Source organism: Rana temporaria, chromosome 3 (genome assembly GCF_905171775.1).
Source record: "Rana temporaria chromosome 3, aRanTem1.1, whole genome shotgun sequence".
NCBI lineage: Eukaryota > Metazoa > Chordata > Amphibia > Anura > Ranidae > Rana > Rana temporaria.
This window is the reverse complement of record NC_053491.1, coordinates 224464630-224491247: the sequence shown is the minus strand read 5'-3', so window position 1 is coordinate 224491247 and position 26618 is coordinate 224464630. Positions and strand designations below refer to the sequence as shown.

Sequence of the window (26618 nt, the reverse complement as noted above, 5' to 3'; positions counted from 1 at the left end):
CCAGGCTGTACAAAATAAAATTAAAAGTCTGCAGCTACAAATACTGTAGCTTCTAACTTCCCGCAATGTCGGCACCCCAAGATGATTCGTCTATCGGCTTTGGGTGCAGGCGGTGTCATTGCAACTAAGTAGGCTTCACTGCCGATTTCCTGCTGCGCTTGCTGAGTGGTCCTGTTGTCTTCACACACAGGTCCCAGAAGGCAGCGGGGGGGGGGGGCGCAAATCACTTGGGGAAATTACGTACCTCGCCACAGTGGGGTACGTAGGAAGTGAGGAGAATAACAATAGAAATCAAGGTAAAACAAACAGAAAAAAATAAAAAGATAGCTAATACATTTTTAGCATGCATTAATTGTCATTTTTAGGATGCATTAATTGTCATTTTTAGGATGCATTAATTGAATAGATGATGCAAAGTCTAATGTGGGTGGAACTCCGCTTTTGGTAAATGTAAGCATCAAAGAGAATTTTTTATGACAGGTTTGCTTTAAAGCGGAGTTCCGGCCACAATTTCACTTTTTAAATATAAATACCCCTGTAATACACAAGCTTAATGTATTCTAGTAAAGTTAGTCTGTAAACTAAGGTCCGTTTTGTTAGGTTGTTACAGCATTTAGACACTTTATAAAATAGAAATTGACTGGGGCCATCTTAAGTGTGGGCATCATGAAGCCAGACTGTATGACTTGCTGGATTTCAGTATTGCAGATCTCGCACATGCTCAGTGCTGCTCAAGCACCTGTGCTGTCCAAGTCACATGATTCTTTGAGACTGGGGAGTGCACAGACTCCTGGAAAGTTACACCCACTACATTCCCAGGAGTCTGTGCGGTGTAGGTTAGGAAGCATTAAGCACCTAGGTGCAGGAAGTGGGAAGATTAACTATTCTGCCTAGCAACAACACTTTGAAGGCATCTAAAAAAAAAATTTTTTTTCATAAAGGACTAATGACATTTTTTTTTAAAACTACTGATGTAATGTTATATTTATGGGTGGAACTCCACTTTAAGTATATGTGTATGCAGACATAAAAGACCCCATCTATTTCAGATATGTTTGCATTTAAAACAATAATATAATGTATGTGCCTCAATCTGTCTTTACATTTACCTCATGTAATCATAGAAGCGGTGCACAACATTCAGCTTGAGGAATGTGAGAGGAGCCAAGTAGTCCTTACTACACTCCACAGTTCTGGGAATTAAATAAAAAAAATAATAATAATATTTGAATCTCATGGAAATGTGAATTATTTATATCTGGAAACTGACCGACAATGTATGTTTTACAGGTAAAATGGATGATGTATTGGATTGTATTTGCCTTTTTCACGACGGCAGAAACGTTAACTGATATTATCCTTTCTTGGTAAGTACCTGAATGCTTAGTAATTATTCATGGATTATCAGATCAATAAATGCATGTACAAGTATACTGTGTTTAATATTACAGTATTTATGATGGATCATTTATTAGCACAAAGCCACTCTGTCAGATCAACTAACTGGCTTCCATTAAACTTTCCAAGTCATCTATTATTGTATTTTATGGGAATTAAGCAAATCAATTGGATACATCATCTTGGCAGACAAATATTCTGTTGGTAGTTAGAGAAGTGCATTAATTTCCAGACAATAATGACAAATACTGTATGCGTGTGTGTGTATATATAATATATATATATATATATATACACACTGTGTGTGTGTGTATATGTATATGTATATGTATGTATGTGTGTGTGTGTGTGTGTGTGTGTGTGTGTGTGTGTGTATATATATATATATATATATATATATATATATATATATATATATATATATATATATATATATATATACACACAATATACTGTATGTGTAATAGAAATTGTTTTTTAAACACCTTATTTTCCTCTTGAGAATGTCACAGGCAGTCTTTAAATAGTTACAGTATTGATGTCAATCCAGGCATGAACCCACGCATTACACCAAAAGGTGATAACTGGCTTTTCACTTGTGCAGGGTGTGAGACCTGTACAGTGCTGCAGTCAGCCATAACCAGCACTGTTGTTACAGCATTAATGTGACTTTTAGCACTTTGAAGCTGCATTTTATAGCATTCATGTTGGTAAAATTAGGCTTGCCTTTGACAGGCTATACATTGGGCTTATATAACTTAAAGGAATTGCCACATTTTGATAAATCCTGACATTTAGTCAGACTTAAAGTTGTTCTAAATTTTTTTTTTTTACTTTTATTCCTTTCTCTGTAAATGTCCCACCACTTGTTGTGCCCATCCCCCTAAACACTTACCTGACTCCTCCAGTGACACAGCTTTATCCCGCCTTCAGCAGTGCCACTCCCCTTTCCTGGTCTCACAAGAGACACTAATGCCCCGTACACACGACCGGGTTTTCCAATTTAAAAAATGTGAGGAGAGCTTATCTAATCCCGACCGTGTGTATGCTCCTCACAGTTTTTCCGATGTTTTTTCGATGGGGAAAACTGCCCAAAAAACGCTGGACAAAAAAAAAGAACCTGTTCTTCTTTTTTTTTTTCCGCCGGATTCCCAGGCGGACTTTTCCCCCTAGCAATTTTTGGCAGTTTTCCTATGGGAAAAACTCAGATGCCCCAGTATGTGTCCCTTGTGAGGGGCCCCAGTCTGTGCCCCCCCCCTGTGAAGGGGTCTCAGTCTGTGCCCCCTGTGAAGAGGCCTCGGTCTGTGCCTCCCTTGAGGGGCCTCAGTGGTGCCCCCTGTGCGGGGCCTTAGTCGACATCTCCTGTGTGAATCTTGGGCAGGGGGGTCTCGAGTTCATTGATAGACACAGCACCCACCCCTCTAAGGAGTTTTGATGCTTTTGACACTGCTTGTTACTAAACTGAAGGTCTATAGCAGAGAGAGGGGTATATATCACTTAGGACTGCCCATAGGCGTAGCCAAGTCTTTTTTCTGCCTAGTGTCTTACTCCTGTTGGGGGCGATATAACCCTATGGTTCTGAAGCGCTGTGTCTGTCAATGAACTCAGAGAAACAGATTTTCCGGTAAGTCAAAAATCCTATTTTTATTTTGGAACAATACATACTGTATGTTATAATTTATTGTTCTGTTGAGCGCTAAGATTTTTTTTTTAATGCAGCAGCTGGGGTAAGGAAAAGTGTCTTATACAGCACAGAGTGGGGAATAATTTAAATAGGCCTTAATATCGCTTTAACTCTGAGCTGCAGTTATACATTAATTAATAAAACACCATTCAATTCAGATATATATTAATTAAAAATGATTACTATAGGGAAAGAGTTAGCCGGGCTATAGACAGTGTGAGTTGCTTTCCTACAACCACGGGTTGCAGGAAACAAATGTGCACGATTCCCCTATCAGCAGAGACCGTGCTGATAGAGGAATTCCTCCTGCTGAGACATTGTATTATTATTAGGACAGCGATTATTGCTAGTGGCTATAGCAGACTGTAGCGAGAATCGCAGGTAAATCTGGCAGACTGGCTGTACCATATCAATCGATTTGGTACATTCAGCCTGCCCATACATACACGGTACGAATCTCAGCTGGTTCCTGCTGAACTGGCCGTCATTCGAACCGTCTATGGCCGGCCTTACTTCTAGCAGCATGTGATATTTGAATGACCTATGTAAGTTAATAAAAAAGTTATGCCAGTTTTGCATTACTTTAAGTACAGCCCTCCTATATATAGAGGTAGTGTATAAGGAATAAAATTAATTATTTGTTTGACAAGTACACGCTATTGGTGTCAAACTGTTTTTTTTTTCCATCTTGTTTTACTTTTGTGTCTTTTGTAAAGCATGTTCTTACTGTAGCTAACTTTAGTCTTTATTTCTTCCTTTTCTTTTTCTTTCAGGTTTCCTTTTTATTTTGAGTTAAAGATCGCTTTTGTTATTTGGCTTCTATCGCCTTATACTAAAGGCTCTAGTGTGCTGTATAGGAAATTTGTCCATCCAACACTTTCTAGTAAGGAGAAGGTAGGTCTCGAAGTTCCCAAAGACGCACTATAAAGTCTTAAGGAAAGCTTTCTTAAAATAGTTAGGCTGGGTTCACACTTATGTGAATTGGATGCAGGTTTCCCCACATCCAATTCGCATGACAGGAGAGTTTGACCGCCTCTCGGTTCACACATCTACGGGGCGGTCACGGAGTGCGTTGCACAGGGGGTCCTGTGCGTCTTTGGCTCCGTTTTCAGATCTGCATTCAGGCATATAAAGAGGAGTGCGCACTTGTGACGCCACCTTGTGTCAATAATTTGCACACTTTAACGTTTAAGACATGGTGTTTCCCATTGTAATGCTGAATATTGCTATTTTAATTGTAATGTTTACAGGCGGTGCCCGGGTTACAAACAATATAGGGTCTGCAGGTTTGTTCTTAGGTTGAATCTGTTTGTACGTTGGAACAGGTACATTTTTTAAGTGTAGCTCCAGCCCAAAAATGTTTTTTTAAGCTTTTTGGATAACATAGGGAAGGGTTAACGCCCCTGTAACATTTGTTTTGCTGTCTGTGCCCCTGTTCAGGAGATTTCACCTCACTTTCTGTGACAATTGGATTTTGAAATTTTGGGTTGTGGAAACAAGGATTGGTGATAAAGCATCAGTGGAGGTACCTTTTTCCCATAATAACTCTTAGGCCCCGTACACACGACCGGTTTTCTCGGCAGAATCCAGCAAGAAACTCGATGGGAGACGTATTCTGCCGAGAAAACTGGTCGTGTGTACACTTTTCGCCGAGAAACCCGTCGGGAAACTCGTCGAGCCAAATAGAGAGCATGTTCTCTATTTCCTTGTTGGACAATGGGAAAATTTGGCTCGACGAGTTTTCTGACAGCCGAACAAGGAACTCGACGAGCAAAACGATGTGTTTTGCCCGTTGAGTTTCTCGGTCCTGTGTACAGGGCATTACAGGAGTGAGTTTCCCTTCCTAGGGGTAGATTTTCTCTCACTTCCTGTTTCCTCCCTACGTTTGTAAGTAGGAGTCGTTTGTAAGTCGGGTGTTTATAACTAGGGGACCGCCTGTACATACAGGACTTGCTTGCCTGTCATCTGTCCCCAGTGTTGATTGGAGCAGGGAGCTTATGCTGCTGCCAAAGGTGAGAAACTTATTGCTGCTTGGATGGGGCCACATAACACAATGCATTCCTTGCCCCATGGTATAGATAGCACCGTTTGTCCATGTTTTTTTTCTTTCCTAATATCAATGAATTGCTTGTTTGAAGCTTGTTTTCTGTTAACCAAATACAGTTGGTAAAGCTTATCTCCAGCCATACCTTGCATAGTTTTACAGGCTTCTCCCCTATACTGACAATGCTTACTCTAAATTCACTTGACACTGTGAGCTTCTCACATTGTGCATTATAAGCTACAGCATGTCAGGTAGAGCCTGCCTCATGTTCCTGATATCTCCCTATCATTCATTGGATTTCAGTCATTTCAATAATGGAAACTCAGCATCACATGTGGACCTTGCTTAGGTAGGTCTGCATTCAAATACCGTCTGTCTAGAAACGCCCATACTCCAAACTAACATCCGCCTGTCATAGCATTTTGATATTTGCTTAACCCCTGACCACTGCTTGCATTAGAACTGAGGGCTTGTGGGAGAAGTACAGAGGCAGGGTGCAGTGATGTTTTCAGAATGCTATGTACAGCACCCTGTGGGTCCCCTCCCAACCATGATCTGCCTGCATTGCATAAAGAAGTAAAAGGGATCAGGTCATTGGGTCTAAAAAAAGGGATGTAATGAAAACACAACATTTTATTTCAAAATGTAAGCCACACGTTGATGAAGAAGGGAGAGATTTACCAGGGAAGGCAAAAGAAAACTTCAGCTTTAAAAACCAAATATCAAATTTTCATGCATATGGCTTCTTCAAAAAAGCCTTCTGATCGGAACAGAGAGGCATGAGGTCAAAGCCAAGAGGCCGGGTCCCTGGCCTTTGGCCTGGATTTGATGGTATCTGCCCTAGTCAGTTGTTCGGGAGAGAACCCTTGCTCCTCCTTTTACCGGGAGGGGCGGGTAGTATTTCCCGAATGTAATTAGGTGGGAGAGTTGGGGGTTGTGGGTAGTAGCCTGCTTAGGTGGGCTCTCCCCGACCTCTTCTCCTACCTTCCTGGCTGGGAAGGGTGCTGCCGGTCCGGACTGGGGGTCAGGGACCGTTGAAAAGCCTGTGGAGATAGTGCCCCTGGAGTGGCAGTCTAGGGGTGCCATACATTGCACGAGTGTTGAGGGGCACTCATCGTGTGGCACCTTAGGTCACATCTCCACACACACACTTTTTGACACCTGCCTCTAGGGCCGAGCCTTTTGGCTAGGACCAGAGGAATTTTTGTTCCTGGCCGGAGGGCCGGCCATCGTATTGCATGGTGGCCACTTTCCACTCACCTTTCCACCTTCCTTTTCCCCCACTTTCTTTTTTATCTTACCCCCCGTTTGTCACGTTTTGTCTTTTTTTTCTTTTGTTTGGTGCACAGCACTTTTAGTGTGGCGAGTAGGGAGCTGGTCCTCGGGCCTGCTCTGAAAGTCTTGGGAGTGGGTGGACATGGCCTTCTGGCTTAGTTCGCCTGCTCTCATGGGGTCTCCCTTCGGGGGAGCCTCACCGAGGACGGTTCTGTTTTGGCAGTCCCTCCGAGGATGTTGGGTCCTTGTGGCTTCGGCTGCATGGACCACAGATTACTCTTTTCCCTGCCAGGAGCCTAACGCCCCGGGGGATCAGAGCTAGGTCCTTTTCGGAGGACCATTTGACGATGCACCCGTCACAGTTTTTTGTGTTTAACTCTTTATGTGTGTGCACATTTTTTCCTGCACCGGGTGAAGTTTTTGGGTTGTGTTTTGCACGCCACAGGCTTTTTAAAAAAAAAAAATAATGGCTTCTTCAAAAAACCATAAGAGAACGGACGACCATACCAACTTCTGATAGCAATATCAGATTCAGCATTGCAGGTTAGAAAATGGGTGTGTGTAATAGCTGCAAACTGCTGTTCCTGGAAATAAGACCGTCTTCATTGCCAGTCTTTCTGGTACTTTCATAAATATATAGCAAACATCCAGATATGATATGTGAAAGGACTAGCATTTATAGAGCTGTAAGTCAAATGTTAAATGCCTGTTTTTATGGCCTTACAGGAAATTGATGAGTACATTGCTCAGGCGAGGGACAAGAGCTATGAAACTATGATGCGTGTTGGTAAAAGAGGCTTGAACATTGCTGCTAATGCTGCTGTCACTGCTGCTACCAAGGTAATGATACGGTCACGTCAGTATTATGCTATTCTGAAAGTTATAATGGCACGTAAACATTTTATTTTCCTGCAAATAAATCATCCGTCTAGCTGTATGTGTTACTCTTCTCTAACCTTGGTATAGCCTCCAAATTGCAGTTTTTTATCTGACACTGCAGAACGGGTTTAGATAGTTGGATTTTGCTCCATGTGTATCAGATGTCCTCTGACAATGTGATCAGTCACGCTGTAAACATAGTTTAACAATATTATCTTCCACCCTGTAGCTCAGTAAGACACTGATTCTTTGCTGTTCTAAGAAATAAGATTACATTTTTATTTCTTTAATAGGGATGAGCTCTGACATATTTGGATCCTAATCCGATCTCACCTTAGCGAACCCACCAGCAAGCTGTCACCTTTACTGGGCTTGCAGCGGAACATATACAAGGGGTGCATATGCACATGCAGCTGCAGGGCAAGAGAGGCCTTGCTCACTTTATTTTTGCACACCTTGGGTTAAAAGAAAAGCAGGGCAGTGTAGTGCAAGAAGGTGGGAGATCTAAAATGGTCCTAATATACCAGGCATGTCCAAAGTCTGGCCCGTGGGCCAATTGCGCTCCGTGTTTTTATACGGCCCCAATGGTAGTTTGGATATATATCTTTTGTGGCCCCCAACGAATCCCCAAGCACGCGCTGCGCTCGGGGATATGTTGGGGGGGGGCCACGGAAACATATATACCGTATTCATTGTTCGGAGGGGGCGGGACGAGTACCGCCAGATTACATACTGCAGAATCTCCTGTTTACTCTTTGGCCTTTGTAATAGGAAGTCCTGTCTCCTTGGTTGGCATTGGACGACTGTTCTGTCTATCATAGGAGGCGGGACTTTGTATTAAAGAGGCTGCTGAGTAAGCAGGAGATTCTTCTGTATGTAATCTGTTGGTGTTCGTTCCGCCCCCCTCCCTGTCCACTCCGTGGCTGCAGATGGGCCTGGATCAGGCTGCATTCATGGCACTTGTGAGGCTGCATTCATGTCAATGGTGAGGCTGCATTCATGTCAGTGGTGAGGCTGCATTCATGGCAATAGTGAGGCTGCATTCATGGCACTTTTGTGAGGCTGCATTCATGGCACTTTTGTGAGGCTGCATTCATGGCACTTTTGTGAGGCTGCATTCATGGCACTTTTGTGAGGCTGCATTCATGGCACTTTTGTGAGGCTGCATTCATGGCACTTTTGTGAGGCTGCATTCATGGCAATGGTGAGGCTGCATTCATGGCAATGGTAAGGCTGCAGATTGGCACTGATTGGGCTGCATTGATTGGACACTGACCCTTAGACCCTTATTTTGCTTCACAGTTCTTTATTTAAGAGGGAAGTTTCAGGAATTGTTTTTAATTTCAAAGTGAAGGTGCGTGTTATACTTCGATAAATACAGTATATCCAGATGTAGCACCCTGGTGTTTAGGCAGGGTTGCTAACAAATTTAGTTTGTCAGGTAGTAATTGTCCTGGCTAATTGTTGGGCGATCCACTGATTTTCTGGAATTGCTGCACTTTTCTCTTCTGTCACTAGGTGACATTAGATAGACAAGGGCATAACCATGACAGATTATAAATGAATGGGTTGTCTCAGCCAAGGGGCAAAGATTTCTTTAAGCCCCTTGGCCTTCTGGGAGAGACTATTTATTTTGGTAGTGTCAGGTGATCGGGGCTCTGTGCCACCTGGATGGCTGTCTGGGTGGACGTGTGTTGTGCTGCCCTGGGCTGCTAGGCCGGAAGCCTGAGGCCTATCCCAGCGACTTCTTGCTGCTAGGCTGCCTGAGGCCTATCCAGGAGCAGGAGAAGCAGCGTAGGGTTATGACTGCAGGATTGGAGTCCAACTGAGTTGAGAAGGTTCAGTCATACTGTGAACCGGTTGTGGTTGGAGGTAGAGGGGAAGCTGTTGCCACTAAGGGACCAACTACCTTGGTACAGCTGTGGAAGAGCTCAGGGGATCCAGTGACAATTTGGATCATTAAAGCGGATGTGCGCTCAAAAAAAAAATATTAAAAGCCAGCAGCTACAAATACTGCAGCTGCTGACTTTTAATATTAGGACACTTACCTGTCCTGGAGTCCAGCGGCGTCCGCAGCAGAGGACGAGCGATCGCTCGTCACCCTGCTGCTCCCCCCTCCATCCACGATGAGGGAACCAGGAAGTGAAGCGCTGCCCGGTTCCCTACGGCGCATGCGTGAGTCGTGCTGCGCCCGCCGATTGGCTCACACGCTGTGTGCTGGGAGCCGAGTGTTCCCAGCACACAACGGGGGACAGACGGGAAGTCAGGAAAAACCCGTCTTTTGCCCGAGACGTGTGGCCGGAAGTGGGTGCAAATACCTGTCTAAAGACAGGTATCTGCACCCCCCTCCCCCCTGAAAGGTGTCAAATGTGACACCGGAGGGGGGAGGGTGCCGATCAGCGCGACTTCACTTTAGGGTGGAGATCCGCTTTAAGTCTAGTGAGAGATTGGGAGCTCAGTGAATGAAGATCTACAGTGGGATACTGTGAGATAAGTAAAAGGTCTGTTCTGTGTTACCAAGAGTTTTGTACAACTACCGTTAGTGACTGTTACAAGATTAGTTGCCATAGGAGACAGCGGTCTACATATACAGACGTGTTATGCGGCTGGAGGCCTTCCACTGTATAGCTGTCTACATATAGAAGTCTCAGAGTCTGCCAATTATCATTGCATCTACTCAAGGGTGTCCTGGCCCTAACCCTTTCTCCCCCAGCTCTGTTAAGAGACAATAAATCTCTTGTTCGCATCCAGAAGTGACTGGCGCCCATCATTTCTTTTTGCATCATACCAACCATGCCTGGTAACCCACTTTACAAGGAAGGATGTCGGCTCTCTCTAAATCTGGAGGTCTCCATTAGGCCTCTGGGGGCCTGGGACCTTGCTACACAAATAACACGCCCAAGCTCATCCTTAGACTCTTCACCACACACAGCCACAAAGGCAAGAAAATTCTTGCTGGGCAGTTTATTAGTTAATTTGCATTTGATTTTAATAGTTCAAAGAATGTCAGGCAAAATGGTTGGCCCTCATGTATGTTCACTTCATCAAATCTGGCCCTCTTTGAAAAAAGTTTGGACACCCCTGACATATACAGTTGAAAACTTGCAGTGATTATTTAAGAGAAAAAAGGTGAGCTCAGGTTTATTTGAATATTTATCCATAGCCACCTGAACGGGCCAATCAGGAAGCTGTCACCTGTACTGGGCCCGCAGCGGCACTTATGCAAGGGGCGTGTATACATGCGGCTGTGGGGCAAGAGATACCTCATTCACTTATTAATGGCCCAGTACAGTGACGACTTCCTGACGGGCTTGCTCATGTTGATGTCGACTAGGATCCAAACATTCCTAAGCTCATCCCTAATCTCTAATAGTGTTAAGCATTCCTGCCAGGGGAATTTCACAAGATCACATACACCAGTCATTGGTATGATGTAGACGGCCTCATTTATATCTGATCCTATTAAATTTGTATTAATTGGATGGTGTGCATTTCTTTTATTTTATTTTTGCACACCTTGGGTTAAAAAGAAGGCAGGGCAGGGTAGTGTGAGGAGGTGGGAGATCTAAAATGGTCCACATATATAGTTGAAAACTTACAGTGATTATTTAAGAGAAAAAAGGGAATGATTGTGTTTCACTCCCTTTGTGTTGAGATCATATACTTATTTAAGTTTCTAGGTGACCCCATAGAACAGAAGAGCAAAAAAGTTATTAAATGAAAAAAATTCCAGGTACATTTTCGTGTCATATGCTCATTTAATGTGTTCTTTCTCAGTTCATGGCCAGATATGTTATGCACATTATGAAGGCGTAGCTGCTCACTGTGTCTTCTCTCTCAGGGTCAAGGAGTGTTGTCAGAGAAGTTACGAAGTTTCAGCATGCAGGATTTAACTCTCATACAAGAAGACGACGCAGTGCATCTGCAGAGTCCTGAGCCTCGGCTACGCAGTGCTTCCAGTGGGCTGGTGGAAAACATTGTAGATCCAGGTAGAGACATATTAATGTTGCAGGCCCCATCAAAACTCTTCACATTGTCACATTCCATAGCCTTCCTTGGCACTTCTGACTTGATGGAGGCATCCTCTTTGAATTACCGTTAGGATAGCATGGCAGCATTGTGCTGTAACTGCAGTTTGCACAACTCATCGTTTAGGGCAGTTTTGCAATGTAAATGGTGCCACTGTGCATAAGGTCTTGAAGTAGATTTAAAGGCAATTTTTTTTTACATTTTATAACTCCGTCAGGATTTGTCTTGACAGCTGAGATTTCCATTAGTTTTCTGGACCTTCTGAATCTAGGGGTAGTTACGCTAGATTAACATTGCTTGGTTGTGTTCTTTCATTTACTGGAAAAGTAGCAGAACACAAAACAAGTGCTGCTGCTGTGATGGTGGCTTGCCTGTTGTAGGTGTGTGTCTTTCCCAATCACTTTATTAACAGGTACAGTGGTAGGGGTCTATTTTTAGGCTAAATTTTACATTTATATACTATGGCCCAGATTCACAGAGAGCAAGGCGCACATTACGCCGCCGTAGAGCAAACACTGTACGCTACGCCAACGTAGCGCGGAGAGGCAAGCATTGCATTCAGCAAGCCAGTGCTCCCAACGCTGCACCAGCGTGGCGTGGGTTTCGAAGGCGCACGCCGGCGTAGGTGGAAGTGGGTGTGACCCCATGCAAATTATGGGCTGAGCGCCAGCCAGGTATGTATCACGAACTGCGCATGTGCCATGACCTGGACGCATGCACAGCACCCCCCTGCGCCTGCTCACAATCACGTCGGCACACCTGCCCAAGCTACACTGGATCACTGCGTACGCCGTGAACATAATGTACGCCCAGCCAGACACACGTCCAACGCACAATACGCCGGCTTGTGTTCCCTGGTGCAGACCTGTGCATGTCTGTTGCCGGGTTGCACCTCATTTATGGGGAATAACTTTACGCCGGACGTACAACTTACGCGCATCTGGTGTAGCATGCGCCGGGCACATGCACGTTCGTGAATCTGCGTATTTCCTTCATTTGCATGTTTGAATGGCTAATCAATGGGAGCAGCACCATGCGCCCAGCCCATATGTGCGCCCACCCTACGCCGGCATGTGCAAGCTACGTCGGCGGGGTGTAGCCTGTTTTCTGTTGGTCTGCCGCACACATACGCCGGCGCACATTTGCACTTACGTCAGCGTAAGTGCTTTGTGAATCTGGGCCTATAACTATTACATAATACTCTGTACAGTTGCCAGATGTAAGCAAAAAAAATAATCTAACACAGGTTCTAGTGTAGTAAAAAAATAGAAAAATCACTAAGAATCAGCATAAGTATGGTATGTTTTTAAAAATAGATAAAAACTGACGTAACTAGCTGAATTTTTTAAAAAATGTATCATTAATAAACCTCCTCTAACCAGTAAACGACTACTAAAATACAGGTAAAGGTAGAAGTTGCCATTTCTCTCATTTGAGTTTATACAGCTGGATATATTGGCTAATTTGGATAAACATAGCTAGTAGATTTTAATAGTATCCCAATCTGGTTAGAAAATAGCCTTGCCTTACACTAATGCTGCGTACACACGATCAGATTTTCCGATGAAAAAAGTCAGATGGACTTGTTTCATCGGAAATTCCGATTTGTGTGTGGGCCCCATCGGAGTAAAAAAATAGAACATGTTTTAAATTCTTCTGATGGGAAATTCCAATCGTCTGTGTGGAATTCCATTGGAGAAAAATACACGCATGCTCAGAATCAAGTCGACGCATGCTCTGAAGCATTGAACTTAATTTTTCTCGGCGCGTCGTAGTGTTTTACGTCACTGCGTTTTGGACGGTCAGAATTTAGTCTAACAGTGTGTATGCAAGACAGCTTGAACGGAATTCCGATGAAAAAATCCATCGGATACTCTGATCGTGTGTTTACACCGTGGCGTTCAGGATCGCGGGCAGAATTGCGGTAATTCTGCCCGTGATCCCGAATCACTGCAGAACGTGGGTCGTGTTTGCGATCCCCGGTTACTTTCTATGGCACCCAAATTGTGGCACGATTTTGCCGCAATTGTCGCCCGATGAATCGGGGGGGAAAATCTCCAGAACAAAATCGCATGGCGCCTGTCGCCCAAAAGAAGTTCCAGAGCTTACACCCGTTTTCCGAAACGCCATGGTGTGGAACAGAAGCCTATGAAAGTGCATATAGCAGCTGTGTGCAAAGTTCAGCATCTTAAACAATCAGCATTATTCTTAGTAATTTGATTTAATAATCTGAAATTTGATTGGTTGATGAGCAATACTGTATGTTGCTTTTTAGGTTTAAATCTTTCTTAATAAATGCATTAAGAGATTACATGGGCTCTTTTATATCTGCCTTTACTTAAAATATTATCTTACATATGCCAATAACATAATAAGGTCATCTATCCTTTCTTCCCATTTCCAGCACTCTCTATTCTATTGCAGTCATTTTTTGGCATTTGCCATTTACAGCTGCCCATATATTGTGCACAGTCATGATCTCACAGATGGTACAGTGACGTAAGTCAGAAATAAATGATTTCTCTGTTTCTTATTTTGTAAATTAGTTTTTGTGTAGTTATGTATCTAATTCACCATTGGCCTTTAAATATTGAATTTAGAGGCCGGTGACTTTCATTTGTAACTTCCTTCATTTCCATTTAGTGTCCCAGATAGTCATTGCAGCTACATAATATGTTGCCCTTTACAATTTTTCTTGATTACCGATTAGTGTATTATCAATAGTCCCATTCTAAATAAGGCATCAAAGAACAACGGTAATTTGCAAAGTGCAGTAAATTAAAATTAAAAATCCAAAATTCGTTAATTGATGTGATCACAATTTGAATATTTGTTTTGGGCTACCACACTGTATTGGATATTGGTCATTGCGCATCACACTATAAAATGGAATAAGTAGAAACGGCACCTAATTCATAATTTTTTCTGTTGTATAGCTTCTACTACTTGTCCAGCATCTGAAGACCAAAGGCATAGTGTAAAGTCAGATGGGGAACAGTCTGAAGTCAAAACTGAACAGTCTGATGAAGATGCCACTGAAAAAGTTCCCAAACGGACAGCAAGTGTCAAGACTGTAAAAAAGGTTACAAAAGTGGAGGTATGTTTTTTTATACCTAAAACTTTCCCAACACATTTTTAGAAATGAAGGTCAAGTCGGTGGCTAAGGGCTACAGATGCACATGTAAAACTCAGAGTATACCAGCTTGGGGGCAAGTCAGGAAGGTGATCAAGTTTCCAGTTGTCATTCTCATGCTCTAACTATCAAAGTTTCTCCACATTTTGGTGACCTCCCGTGAAATACAGTAGAAGCACTAGGAGTAAGGTTGGTTACAGGACCAACAATGCAGTTTTGGTGCATCTCCATAAAAAATAAGATTTCCGCATGTATTGCGAATAATCCTATTTATCTGTGAGCTCCTAATTCTGTCTGTCCTAATTAGGACCACCTAATACAATACACCACTGTGCTGTCATGCCTGAATCTGTAAAACATTTTAAGAGAATACTGGAGGCTTATCACAACAGTAGTCCAAGGAGATGGTAGGATCTTTGAAAATGAACGATTATGAGATCAGTTGCTTCTGGAGCTTGGATCATGGCACTGTTGAGTTACCGTGGGACTGTGCAGAATAGAGTAAAATGCCGAAGGGGTTGGTTAGTGTTAGGAATTAGTTAAAGGTGTTGTAAAGGTAAAAAAATGTTTTCCCTAAATAGCTTCCTTTACCTTAGTGCAGTCCTCCTTCACGTACCTCATCCTTCGATTTTGCTTTTAAATGTCCTTCTTTCTTCTGAGAAATCCTCACTTCCTGTTCTTCTGTCTGTAACTACACACTGTAATGGGAGGCTTTCTCCCTGGTGTGGAGAAAACCTCTTGAGGGGGCAAGCAGGAGTGTCACTCTCTACTTTGCAGATAGAGAAAGGAGCTGTGTGCCTTTTTAAATTAAATAAGACAGTAGACAACCACAAGAAGTTATTTTTGGATATATTAGGATAGAAAAAAAAAGGTCAGGTATGTTCAGGAGGAAGAGGGAGGATGATGGGGAAGGGCAAACGCAAGATTGGAAAAAAAGGAGGTATAACATAACCATCACACTATAGTTTCAGGGCCTCCTTCCCGTCTCTGCTTGGGAAGAGCTTTGTAAATGGTGTAGATTTCCTAACCACTTGCCGACCTTCTCATAATTATAATGCAATTATACTGCGAGCAGGCAGCAGCTGCTGGCTCAGCAATGTACCAGTACATTGCTGAGCACATGTACACTGGGGCACATAGTGGCACAAACCTGTGACCGTTGTGTCCTCTGGATAGGTAATGGAAAATTGTGGAAAAAAACAAACAGTTTATTTAATTTCTTAATTTTCCCAAAAATAAAAATGATACCCTGTATAAGATGCTAAACAACGAACTTTGGATGACTTGTTTTATTTCTGTTCGCAACTGTTCTTTTGTGTTATGTCTGACATGACTGGCTCTTATCCGGTTGTTGATGTGCGATTAGAAGCAGTACCTGTGCTGGAGGGGGTTGGAGACATTGGTATGATGGGGGATGGAACAAGAGGTATGCTGCGAGAAAGGGGGGGGGGGATGGGATTGAAAGCATAGATGTGCTGGATTGTGGCGGGGGGGGGGGGGTAATTGGTGGCATAGGTCTGAATCATACCTATGCCTCCAATTCCACCCCCCTCTCCCCCCAATCCATCATACCTATACCTCAAATCCACCCCCTTCCCCCCTAATCCATGATACCAATACCTCCAATTCCACCCCTCTCCACCCAATCTATCATACCTATACCTTCAATTCCACCCCCTCTATTCTAATCCATCAATGGGCAGGGCATTTTGGGAGCGCTATATACAGCACTCCCACACCACCCCAAAGATGCTGCTTGCAGGTCTTTTTCTAACGTCCTGCAAGTGCACGGCCCGGGTGTGAGGGCACCCATTGCAGAGAATAGGAGGCAGTTTTAGGAGGCAAGCGGTAGTAAACCACAGGTAAAAAAAACCCAATAAATTCCCTGCAAGCAAATGTCAAAATGTGCTAGTATGTATCACATTATGGGGGACTTACCTTAAAACGAAGCCTTCCAACAACATTCTTTCCCCACTAAGAGGGCTTCCATTTTCACCCAGTCTTCCTTTCAGGTTTGCAGCCTCCAGCTACATGAGTGGCTTTAACTTCAGGGTTTTAGCACCTCAACGACTAGTCTGAAGGAGCCCTAACTGATAACAAAAAAATTAAAAAATGTGTGCTACCCGTTTCTTGGAATTTGTCCAGCCTTTTGGTACCTATTAATATGTTGTGTGTCTTCATATGCCTCTAACATCGGCCTTGTTTCAGCCACAGAACAAGAATGTCAAGGTTCGCCCCAAGAAGAAAACAACTGGAACCACTGTGCCTGGAGAATCAGCATGAAGCCTTATCCTTCCGTTCAGAATATAACTTACCCGCTGCTCACCTGAAGCTCCTTGGAAGACTATTGTGCTACAATCGTGACAAGTACCACTAGTCAATGGATCACTCCTCGTCTGGGGGTCAGTACTTGCAGAAAAACGTGTGATAATACAAATATATAGGCAAATATTCTACTGGGCCGCACTGCCTTGTGGAACGTGTTTAAAGTTTTTCATGCACACTGACTTTTAAATCAAACAGAAAACTCTATAACAGTAAGAAGGGGATTGAAAGATGAAGAGAGGCTAACTTCTTTTGTGTCTGATATGCCTGGACTGATGCTGAGTTACCGTCAACCAGCTCCGTGTTAGACTGAATCTAGGTGCTCAGTCCTCTGCTAATGGTTTTAGTTTACAGTGGCCTCACTAGTGCAAATAATATGTACTTACCTTTTTATTTATATGATGACAGCCAATGTTGTTTATTTTCCTAATTTCACTTATCCTGATTCTACTGTAAAGCTTGTAGTGCACTCAAAGATTGTAGTATAGGTGGGACTTGGTGACTGCAATGCACTTTGGCAGCTATTTCCACTATATAATAGTACACAGTAATGCTTACTATATAGTTTCACATGAGCTGGCTTATGGATTATTTAATATGCCAGAGTGTATTACATAGGGACAATATATAATAAGAACATGGGCTGTACTGCCACTATGGCAGATATTTTAGAATAATATAATTAAAAGGGAGATTTGAGTTTGGAGTGATCCATAATGAAGGTAAGTGAGATGAGTCACGTGATCACAATGTAATATTCTGGTTAGATTTATGTCAAAATCACTGGAGTACTTGGACTACCTCTACCAGTTAGAGACTTCTTATATTGCTACATTGCAGACAATTCTTTTTTTCTTGTTGGAAATGAAAAGAATGTAAAGTGGTACAGTACACTTATCTCTGACGTTGCAAGTCTATGATGAGGACTAGCAAGATGAGGGAGAATGCAAAACTGACCTGTTTTTGACCGACGTCTGACATTGAAAGGGAGATTGGATCTAGATCCATGTTCAAATACTTCACCAACATATATAGCTACGTTTTGCCATTGATCCATACAATTATAATATGACAGATGTCACTGTATTATGTCGAGGGGGAAATCAGCTACATCTTTGATTTATATAACAGTAGACTAATCTAAACCAAAAAGCAGGATATTTGCACACTGCTTATTTTTTCATACTCACCAACTTAAAGTCCTTTTTCCACTTCTAATGTGATGACTTCAAGCCCTCCAGCAAGGGTAGGTTAAATCAGATCTAGGAGGCCAATTCTGCAACACCACAAGCTACTTATCTCATAATGAATACAGTAAAGCCGGATACACACTACAGTTTTTTTTTTTTTTCTTGCGACCCCGTGGGTTGCCCAAAAAAAAAAAAAAGCTGACAGCCAATGCTGAGCTGGGACGGCCCCCTGGCCAGAACACTCTGATCAGCGCTCTCTGCCATTGGCTGAAAGCACTGATTGGGCGTCATCGGCTGCTTTTCCAGCATGCATGTCCGACAGAAGCCGGCCGAACAGACCGACACAGGCAGAATGTTGGCTGGTATTTTTTGTACCGGAAAATGTCTCCTGACATTCTGCCCGTGTGTACAGGGCTTAAAGTGGTTGTGACATAGTATGTTTCTCAGGTGGATCTGTTCGCGTAGGGAAGTTAATGGCTGGTAACTATTGGATATGTGGCTGGGAATGTAGGAAAGCTTCAAACAGAATGAAAAGTAAGCTTAAAGGTACACTCCAAACAAAAGGAATTGTAAACGCATACTTGTTAATTCAGTTTTTCATCTAGGCATTACTGTCATACATCAGACTACCCCACTCTCTTTCTTTGGTATCTGAGAAGTCCTGCTTCTTATGGAGGCGATTCATTTCCAAACGCACTCACTGCAGGCTCCTTCTTATATCACACACTAAAAACCTGATAAAAAAAGTTCAGCACTGTAAGCTTTCCACAGCCATGAGTTATTCAGACCTGCCCTGGAAGACTTAAAGCAATCGGGGACACATAAAGCAGAGCAAGAGAGGAGGTTACACCGCACGGTCTACTTCTAGTGCCCCTGTGAGGTGGTCTCTGGATTGTAGCTGCAGTGCAATACACAGAGCTCAGATTAAAGTAAATTGACAACATTTTCTAATTTTGTCAGCGTCTCCAGGAGAATAAATGATGCATGGAATTGCTCTTTAGGTTTTAGCACAGTATTCCCAATCTAGCATTTCGCACAATTTAGATACTGCGCCTTAAACAGCCTGAAAGTCTTTAATTTGCTCTTCTATGACATAACACTATCATCAGGATTTAATGATCACCGGGCAGCAGCACATTCTTTTTCTGTATAGTTACAATGTGATCAATTTTTAAAATGATTGCAAGATAACCGTTTGTTTCAGTATTCATATATTAATTACAAAGCAGTGTACAGTGGGCCGGAGAGTGAAAAACACTCATTGAGTTATTAATCTAAGGGACGTTTTCTCAACAAAAAACCCAGCAAGTTATATAGGCCCCTTACAATTGTCAGGCTTATTACCTGGCAGCACTTGCCTCTAATTATAAACCCCTGCCTTTATTTTTTTTCCAATACTTTTTTTTATTTCGTCTAAACAAGTCATTACTAAAAAGGCCTTTTATTATAAGCCTCCAATATACTTTGGGAGACTTGCAGAAATAATTAGTACAATGCTGTATATAAAAGTCAAGTTAAACATAAAATCTCAACAACATTTATCACTCTATGGAAGACTTTGAAAGTACCAATGATGAAGAAATGTATTAGCCCACAACTAAATTTTTTTTTTTTATATGTCTTCATGTAATTTTTTTTTTTTTTACAAAGCTTCATAAATATATATATATATATATATATATATATATATATATATATATATATATATATATATATATATATATATATACACATACATACACACACACACACACACACACATTATATATATTTATATATATATATATATACCACAATAAAACTTTTGCCATATGACATCAAACATCATATGTACAAGTCCAAGTTCAAATTGATGTCTATTCTAACACCTTGATTGACGCATTTTATGGTGTTGTCCTGCCTCTTCAGGATTGGGTTGCACTCCTTTTCTCGTTTCTTTATTTCATTCGAGCTAAACCTAGTTTAGGCTTTAAACGTGGTCCCTGTACATTCCCTGTTTCACAGGCATGTGCTATAGGGATCCTATTTGACAGATAAAAAAAAAAACTTTTGGGACACAGTGCCTGTTTAAATTGTACTGTATATGATTTGCACCTCTTATAACTTGGTCTTGGTGACAACAGGCTATAAAAATAGCTAATAAAACCAACTATTATTTTATATATACAGTATATCTATCTAGATAGATAGATAATGACTGATAATAGTTACTTGAATTACTCTGTGAAATAATAATAATGACTTAATTAATAATTATTATTATTATTATTTTATTATGCTGTGAAAAGCCTTAAAGTGGAAGTAAACCCTCCTATTGTTTTCAGCCAAGGAAGCTGCCACCTTGGCCTCTGTTTAATCTCCAACTGCCATAATGCAGCACATGTGATCAGTTAAGACACCAGCTATTGGATAGTTTGACAGTTTGGTTGAGCGCACAACCAATGACAGTGCCACATTTCCGGCATATTTTAGCAGGAAATGTAACTGTTGTATGGATGGGTTTACTTCCGCTTTAATACACCAGGAGTACGTCTTACCATCCGTACACTTACAAGCCACATGCTGACATTAAAGATAGTACAGGTAACAATTGATTTGCAATAGTTATACAGTTGCAATACAGGACTTCCAATCATTTTTCCTGGGCTTGGGCAGACAGGAAATGAAGTAGATGTTTAGATTTAATTGCTTCCCGTTGTGTCACAAAGAGAGAAAGAGGTAGAAAATCTTCACAGCAGCGATAAAAGCCCTAGGCCCCTTTCACACTGGGGCATGAGGTGCGGTGGTGGTAAAGCGGCGCTTTTGCATCGGAATTACGGAGGTATTCGCCCGTTAGTGGTGCGGTTTTACCACCAATAGCGGCCGAAAAAGGGTTGATACCGCCCGCAATGCGCCTCTGCAGAGGTGTTATAGCCGCGGTTTCCCATTGATTTCAATGGGAAGAAGCGGTGGAGGAGCGGTAAACACCGCTCCAAAGATGTAGCTAGCCTCGGGCTTTCACACTGCAGAAACGGAAGCCGCTGTTTCAGGTTGGTTTGCAGGCGTTATTTTTAGCACAATAGCGCCTGCAAACCACCCCAGTGTGAAAGGGGCCTTACAGAGGTTATATCTAATTATAAAACATGGAATTCTTCTTTTTTATTGGATTTTGTAGAACACATAAGGGGCCTATTTAATAACAAAGTGCCATAAACAGCAGTGTGCAGTAACCTATAACAGCCTATCGCACAATAACTTTACATCCTAACTTATAAATGCGGACTTCTGGTTGATGCTGTAGGTTAGGTTTTCGCATACCGTGGCTTTGCATTATCTTGTTAAACTAATCCATGAAAAAAAAGCTGGTCTCTGAAAATGTACTGTGAATATCCTTGTGTTTACAGAAAACATATATAGATAATCTGCACAAACAATCACAATTTTACTTTTTCCTGACTGATCGGTTGTCAATCGTTTTTTCTGCTCTGTGGTTTTTAGCAAAGGGAACAAATTTAACTTTGATTAGAGAAGTTTGGTTTAATCTGTGAAAGATTATGGGGAGATAACAGGTTTGATCACTACTGATATTAGATATGATTTGCACTTTTGATTGTATTAAATCCTTTTTACTTTTGTATTTATTTTAATGTATATTTTGAATTATTTTAGGTGGTCTTTGGGTTGTTAGTACTCTTTTTTTTAACCACCAGTAGAACTAAACTGAATTTTTTTTCTTAAATACATTTATATTCTGTAGTTTGTAAATTACATTACATTGCATTATTTTTATTATTATTATTATTGTGTACACTGAAATGTATGGTGTGTAATAACATTTCCAGCCAATATAACAAAATCCAGTGTTACATGGGATTTAGTGGAGACTATGCCCAGCATGTTGGCACTTAAAACTTGGATACATAAGAATACTAGATGGAGGTTGGTATTCATGATTACAGCAAGACATCCCATTAACGTATTTGTGGATGTAAATTCAATGGCACACATTAAATAGGAGCTTATTTAAAGCTGAACTCTAGGTAGACACACAAGACACAAATCAATGCAGCTCTATATTTATTAATACATCATTAGGAATATATTTACAAGCAGTGTTAGTAACTGTCTCTTTGCAATCTCACCTAAGGCAGAACTCAGACTGGGTGAGAGTTAAGCAGTACAAGCCAATCAAGTTGTGTTGTAATGCTCATGTGCTAACAAAGAGCATACTAAAAGAATGAGAGAGCAGAGTGACAAAGAAATTAACTAATTTGTCTTCTGTTTCTTCTTCACTGTCCAAACACAGACTGGGGGACTTAAAGTGTTACTAAACCCACAACAGTAAAATCAGTCTGTATATTATTATTTAAGGTACTTATATATTGCTGTCAATTTACGCAGCGCTTTACATATACATTGTACATTCAGATCGGTCCCTACCCCCCGAGGAGCTTACAATCCAAGGTCCCTAACTCATATTCATATACTAGGGCCAATTTAGACAGAAGCCAATTAACCTACCAGCATGTCTTGAAGTGTAGGAGGAAACCCACACAGGCACAGGGAGAACATGCAAACTCCAGGTAGGTAGTGTTGTGGTTGGAATTCGAACCAGTGACCCTTTTTACTGCTAGGTGAGAGTGCTACCCACTACACCACTGTGCCGCCCCATATGCAGTAAAGTATGTTTGTTATACTCACTGTGGAACCTAAGGGGTTAATCCTCTGCATTGTGTAAAAAGGCTGTCCTCTCTGTTCTTCCATAGTCTCCAATTGACCTGCTGATAGAACAGAGGCAAGGGGACAAGCTGCACATGCTCAGTTTGGTTTGTATTTCTAGAGAGTTTTTTATTTATTAATTGGGAGAGTGCATGTGATCAGCACAGGGCCAACCAGCACTGTCCAGACAGAAGGTCAGGGACCTTCAGCCTTATTGAAAAGTCATAGTGGAAAGAAAACTCCTCCTAGAAGCTTTAACCAAACACGGATAGAAGTCACAAGACTGCTATATACTGCTGGTGAAAAAAGTATTTAGCAGTTTATATTTACTGAAATAATTGCATCTGTGTACTGTGGGAGACCAGATATAGTGCATTCAGGTTCCTGGGTTAAGTAACACTTTAACTGTAGTAGAGTAAAGTCGGGTCTCCTGTCCTGTCAGACAAGGCTAGGCTGTGTGGCAGAGCTGTGTAAATCTTAATACTGAATGGACATAAATACAAATGCTTTGACAGGTGAAACGGCTTATTTACATATATTGATCTGTGTACTTGTATGCCTGGAGTTCAGCTTTAATGCTCGGGTTAAGAGTATAAACTATTTGAGTTTGAGGTTCTTAATTAAGGATGAGCTCCGGCGTGTTCGCATTGAACACGTGCGGAGTCCGCCAGGAAGTCGGCACCCGCGCTGCGCTAATCAAAGCCAGGCAGACATTTCCCGATGCTCGGCTGCAGAGATCGGGAAATGTCTGCCTGGCTGTGATTAGCGCAGCGCGGGTGCCAACTTCCTGGCGCGCTCCGCACGTGTTTAATGCGAACACGCCGGAGCTCATCCTTATTCTTAATCAATTCCATTGCAAGTCATTGCAATACTTTTATAAAGCCACTGCTAGCTATGTGTATTATACAGAGTTTGGGGATTTTTCATTTTAAGAGGAAATCGGCAAAATTGTATATTTAAAAAAAAAATTGCCTACCAAATGTGAGATGGGTATTATGCATTTGAAGGACAACTGTACCTTTTGGTACAAGTTTTGATTCAAGGCATGCCCCCACCACACTGCATCCAACATAGAAAAATATACCTTCATCCTTGATCCAGCAATCTTCACGTTGTGAACCTGCCCAAAGCCTCCCAACTTTCCTCCAGAAAGGGCATTTACTGGGTCCTCTTCATCCTTGTGTCGCAGCTCAATTCAATCCTATGGACAGAGCTGTACTGGTCAGGACCGCTGGAGGCCACAATGAGTATGTCTCTCCAAAGAAGGAATGGGGCTGTGGCACACATTCACAGGATAAGAAGGACCCATTGGGGACACTTTCTTAAGCAAGGCTCTACAGGGCCACACAGTGAAGATTGCTGGATCAAGTATAAAGGTAAGCCCTGTACACACGATCGGTCCATCCGATGAGTACGGTCTGATGGACCGTTTTCATCGGTTAACCGGTGAAGCTGACTGATGGTCAGTCGTGCCTACACACCATCGGTTAAAAAATCGATCGTGTCAGAACGTGGTGACGTAAAACACAACGACGTGCTGAACAAAAAGTTCAATGCTTCCAAGCATGCGTCGACTTGATTCTGAGCATGCGTGGGTTTTTAACCTATGGACGTGCCTACAAACGATAGTTTATTTTCTATCGGTAAGGTATCCATCGGTTAAATTTAAAACAAGATTGTTTTTTTTTAACCTATGGATAAATAACCTATGGGGCCCACAAACGATCGGTTTGGTCCGATGAAAACGGTCCATCAGACCGTTCTCATCGGTTTGACCGATCGCGTGTACGCGGCAGTAGGCTTTTTTTTTTTGTGTGGGCTTGGTGGTTGGGGGGCATGCTTTTACCAAAGGTACAATTTTCCTCTAAAGTAAACCTAAGAGAAATAAAGGGGCTGCTGTTGCTCATCTCTACCTGACCATGCTAGTTTCCTGGCTGTTTTACTGATCTTCCGGTTTTAATTCCAGCTAGCATTTTCAACAATGGAAGCCATCATATTTCTCTTATCATAGGTTTCTTGATTGCTGATGTGTTTTGCACACAATGTCCTTGCAGCATTAGCAGAGTGCAGTTGATCAGTACTAGTAAGCTGTTACTTGATTGTTGAATTACTGCTAAGTCTGGCTTTTCTTGTTCCCAACCTAAATGCTGACCATTCCCGGGAGCAATGGGTTTTAGCCCCCGTTCACACCGGTGCGAATTGTCATGCAATTCGACCAAATGGCACGATAAGCTGCACCCTATTGTCGGCGGTGGAACAGTTCAAATCGGTGCGACCTTGACTTTGGGGTGGCGCACCGATTTGGGGGAAAAAAGGTTCCTGTGCTATTTTTGGTGATTTTAAGTGCTGCGTAGTAGGGCCTTTATTAGAGCTGCATGATTCTGGCCAAAATGAGAATCGCAATTTTTTTGCTTAGAATAAAGATCACAATTCTCGCGGGGTTAAATCTTTCAGACTATACAAAAAAATTGGGCTAACTTTCCTGGTTATTTTTTTCTATTATTCATTAAAGTCATTTTTTTTTTACAAAAAATTGCATTTGAAAGACCAAATACAGTGCAACATAAAATATTGCAACAACCACCATTTTATTCTCTAGGGTCTCTACAAAAAAAAATATGTTTGGGGGTTCTAAGTAATTTTCTAGCAAAAAAAAAATGATTTTAACTTGAAACCAACCAATGTCAGAAAAAGGTTTAGGGCCAGATCCACGTAGATCGGCGCATCTTTGAGCGGGCGTAACGTATCCTATTTACGTTACGCCTCCGCAACTTAGATGGGCAAGTGCAGTATTCTCAAAGCACTTGCTCCGTAAGTTGCGGCGGCGTAACGTAAATATGCCGGCGTAAGCCCGCCTAATTCAAATGTGGAACAGGGGGGCGTGTTTTATGAAAATGTTATGTGACCCAACGTGATTGACGTTTTTTTTGCCGTCCGTGGGGGTATCCCAGTGCGCATGCTCGAAATTAGCCAATGTTTACGACGTGAACGTCATTCTACGCAAAGCCCTATTCGCGAACGACTTACGCAAACAACGTAAAATTTTCAAAATTCTACGCAGGAACGACGTCCATACTTAACATAGGATACGCCTCATAGAGCAGGAGTAACTATACGCCGAAAAAAGCCTTACGGAAACTACGTAAAAAAATGTGCCGGTCGGACGTACGTTTCTGAATCGGCGTATCTAGCTCATTTGCATATTCCTCACGTAAATCTATGGAAGCGCCACCTAGCGGCCAGCGTAAATATGCAGCCTAAGATACGAAGGTGTAAAACACTTACGCCGGTCGTATCTGGAGATACGCCGTTGTATCTTCTATCTGATTCTACCCCATTGTGTTTAAGTGGTTAAACTTTCCTCATTTACACACCAAAGTTCATTCCTTTGATGTAAAGGACAAATTGTTACAATGTTTATACTTAGTTCCACTGCTAAAGAATGTTGTGATGCTTGGCAGACTGGGTTTTTTTCCCCCTTTTTTCTTTTGAAGTGGCTTAAGCAGAGCAGAGAAAATTCTCTGCATAGAAAGATCGGGAAATACTTTGTCAAGATCGCAACGGGGAAAAAAATCGCGATAACGATTCTTGACGATTAATAGTGGAGCTCTAGCCTTTATATATTTTCTTAATAAGATCATTATTAGGAGCAAATGAGAGAGAGTTTTACAAGAAAAAAATATGTACAGCACGCTATATACACAACATTGTAATTTCATTGCTAGTAAAGAACAAAGTAAAAAAAAAAAGGAACTTAAGATCCACTCTGTAAATCTTCCATGTTATATGAATGCTGCTAGAACACTTGAAGAATCTCTTTCCACTCTCTCACAAAATGTAAATTCCAGCTGGAACTACTTTTGGGCCCACCGGTCCATAGGACTTGCTTGTGCTGATGGTTCTGCAGACTATGTTGGCATCACACACTATAACTGAATGTTCGGAAACTTTTTGAGCCCTGCA

The 26618-nt window shown here is 42.0% G+C and overlaps 1 protein-coding gene across 1 annotated transcript in view; it reads left to right on the top strand.

Annotated features, from left to right (window-relative positions):
- The window catches only part of REEP2 (receptor accessory protein 2), a 48206-nt gene extending 28871 nt beyond the window's left edge, over positions 1-19335 (top strand). Inside the window, exons 3-8 of the mRNA XM_040344343.1 lie at positions 1291-1367; positions 3856-3976; positions 7128-7241; positions 11122-11269; positions 14246-14406; positions 16651-19335. Of these exons, the coding sequence (XP_040200277.1) occupies positions 1291-1367; positions 3856-3976; positions 7128-7241; positions 11122-11269; positions 14246-14406; positions 16651-16725 (696 nt within the window). The 3' untranslated portion in view covers positions 16726-19335. The remainder of the gene's footprint in view (positions 1-1290; positions 1368-3855; positions 3977-7127; positions 7242-11121; positions 11270-14245; positions 14407-16650) is intronic.
- The last annotated feature ends 7283 nt before the right edge of the window (positions 19336-26618 follow it).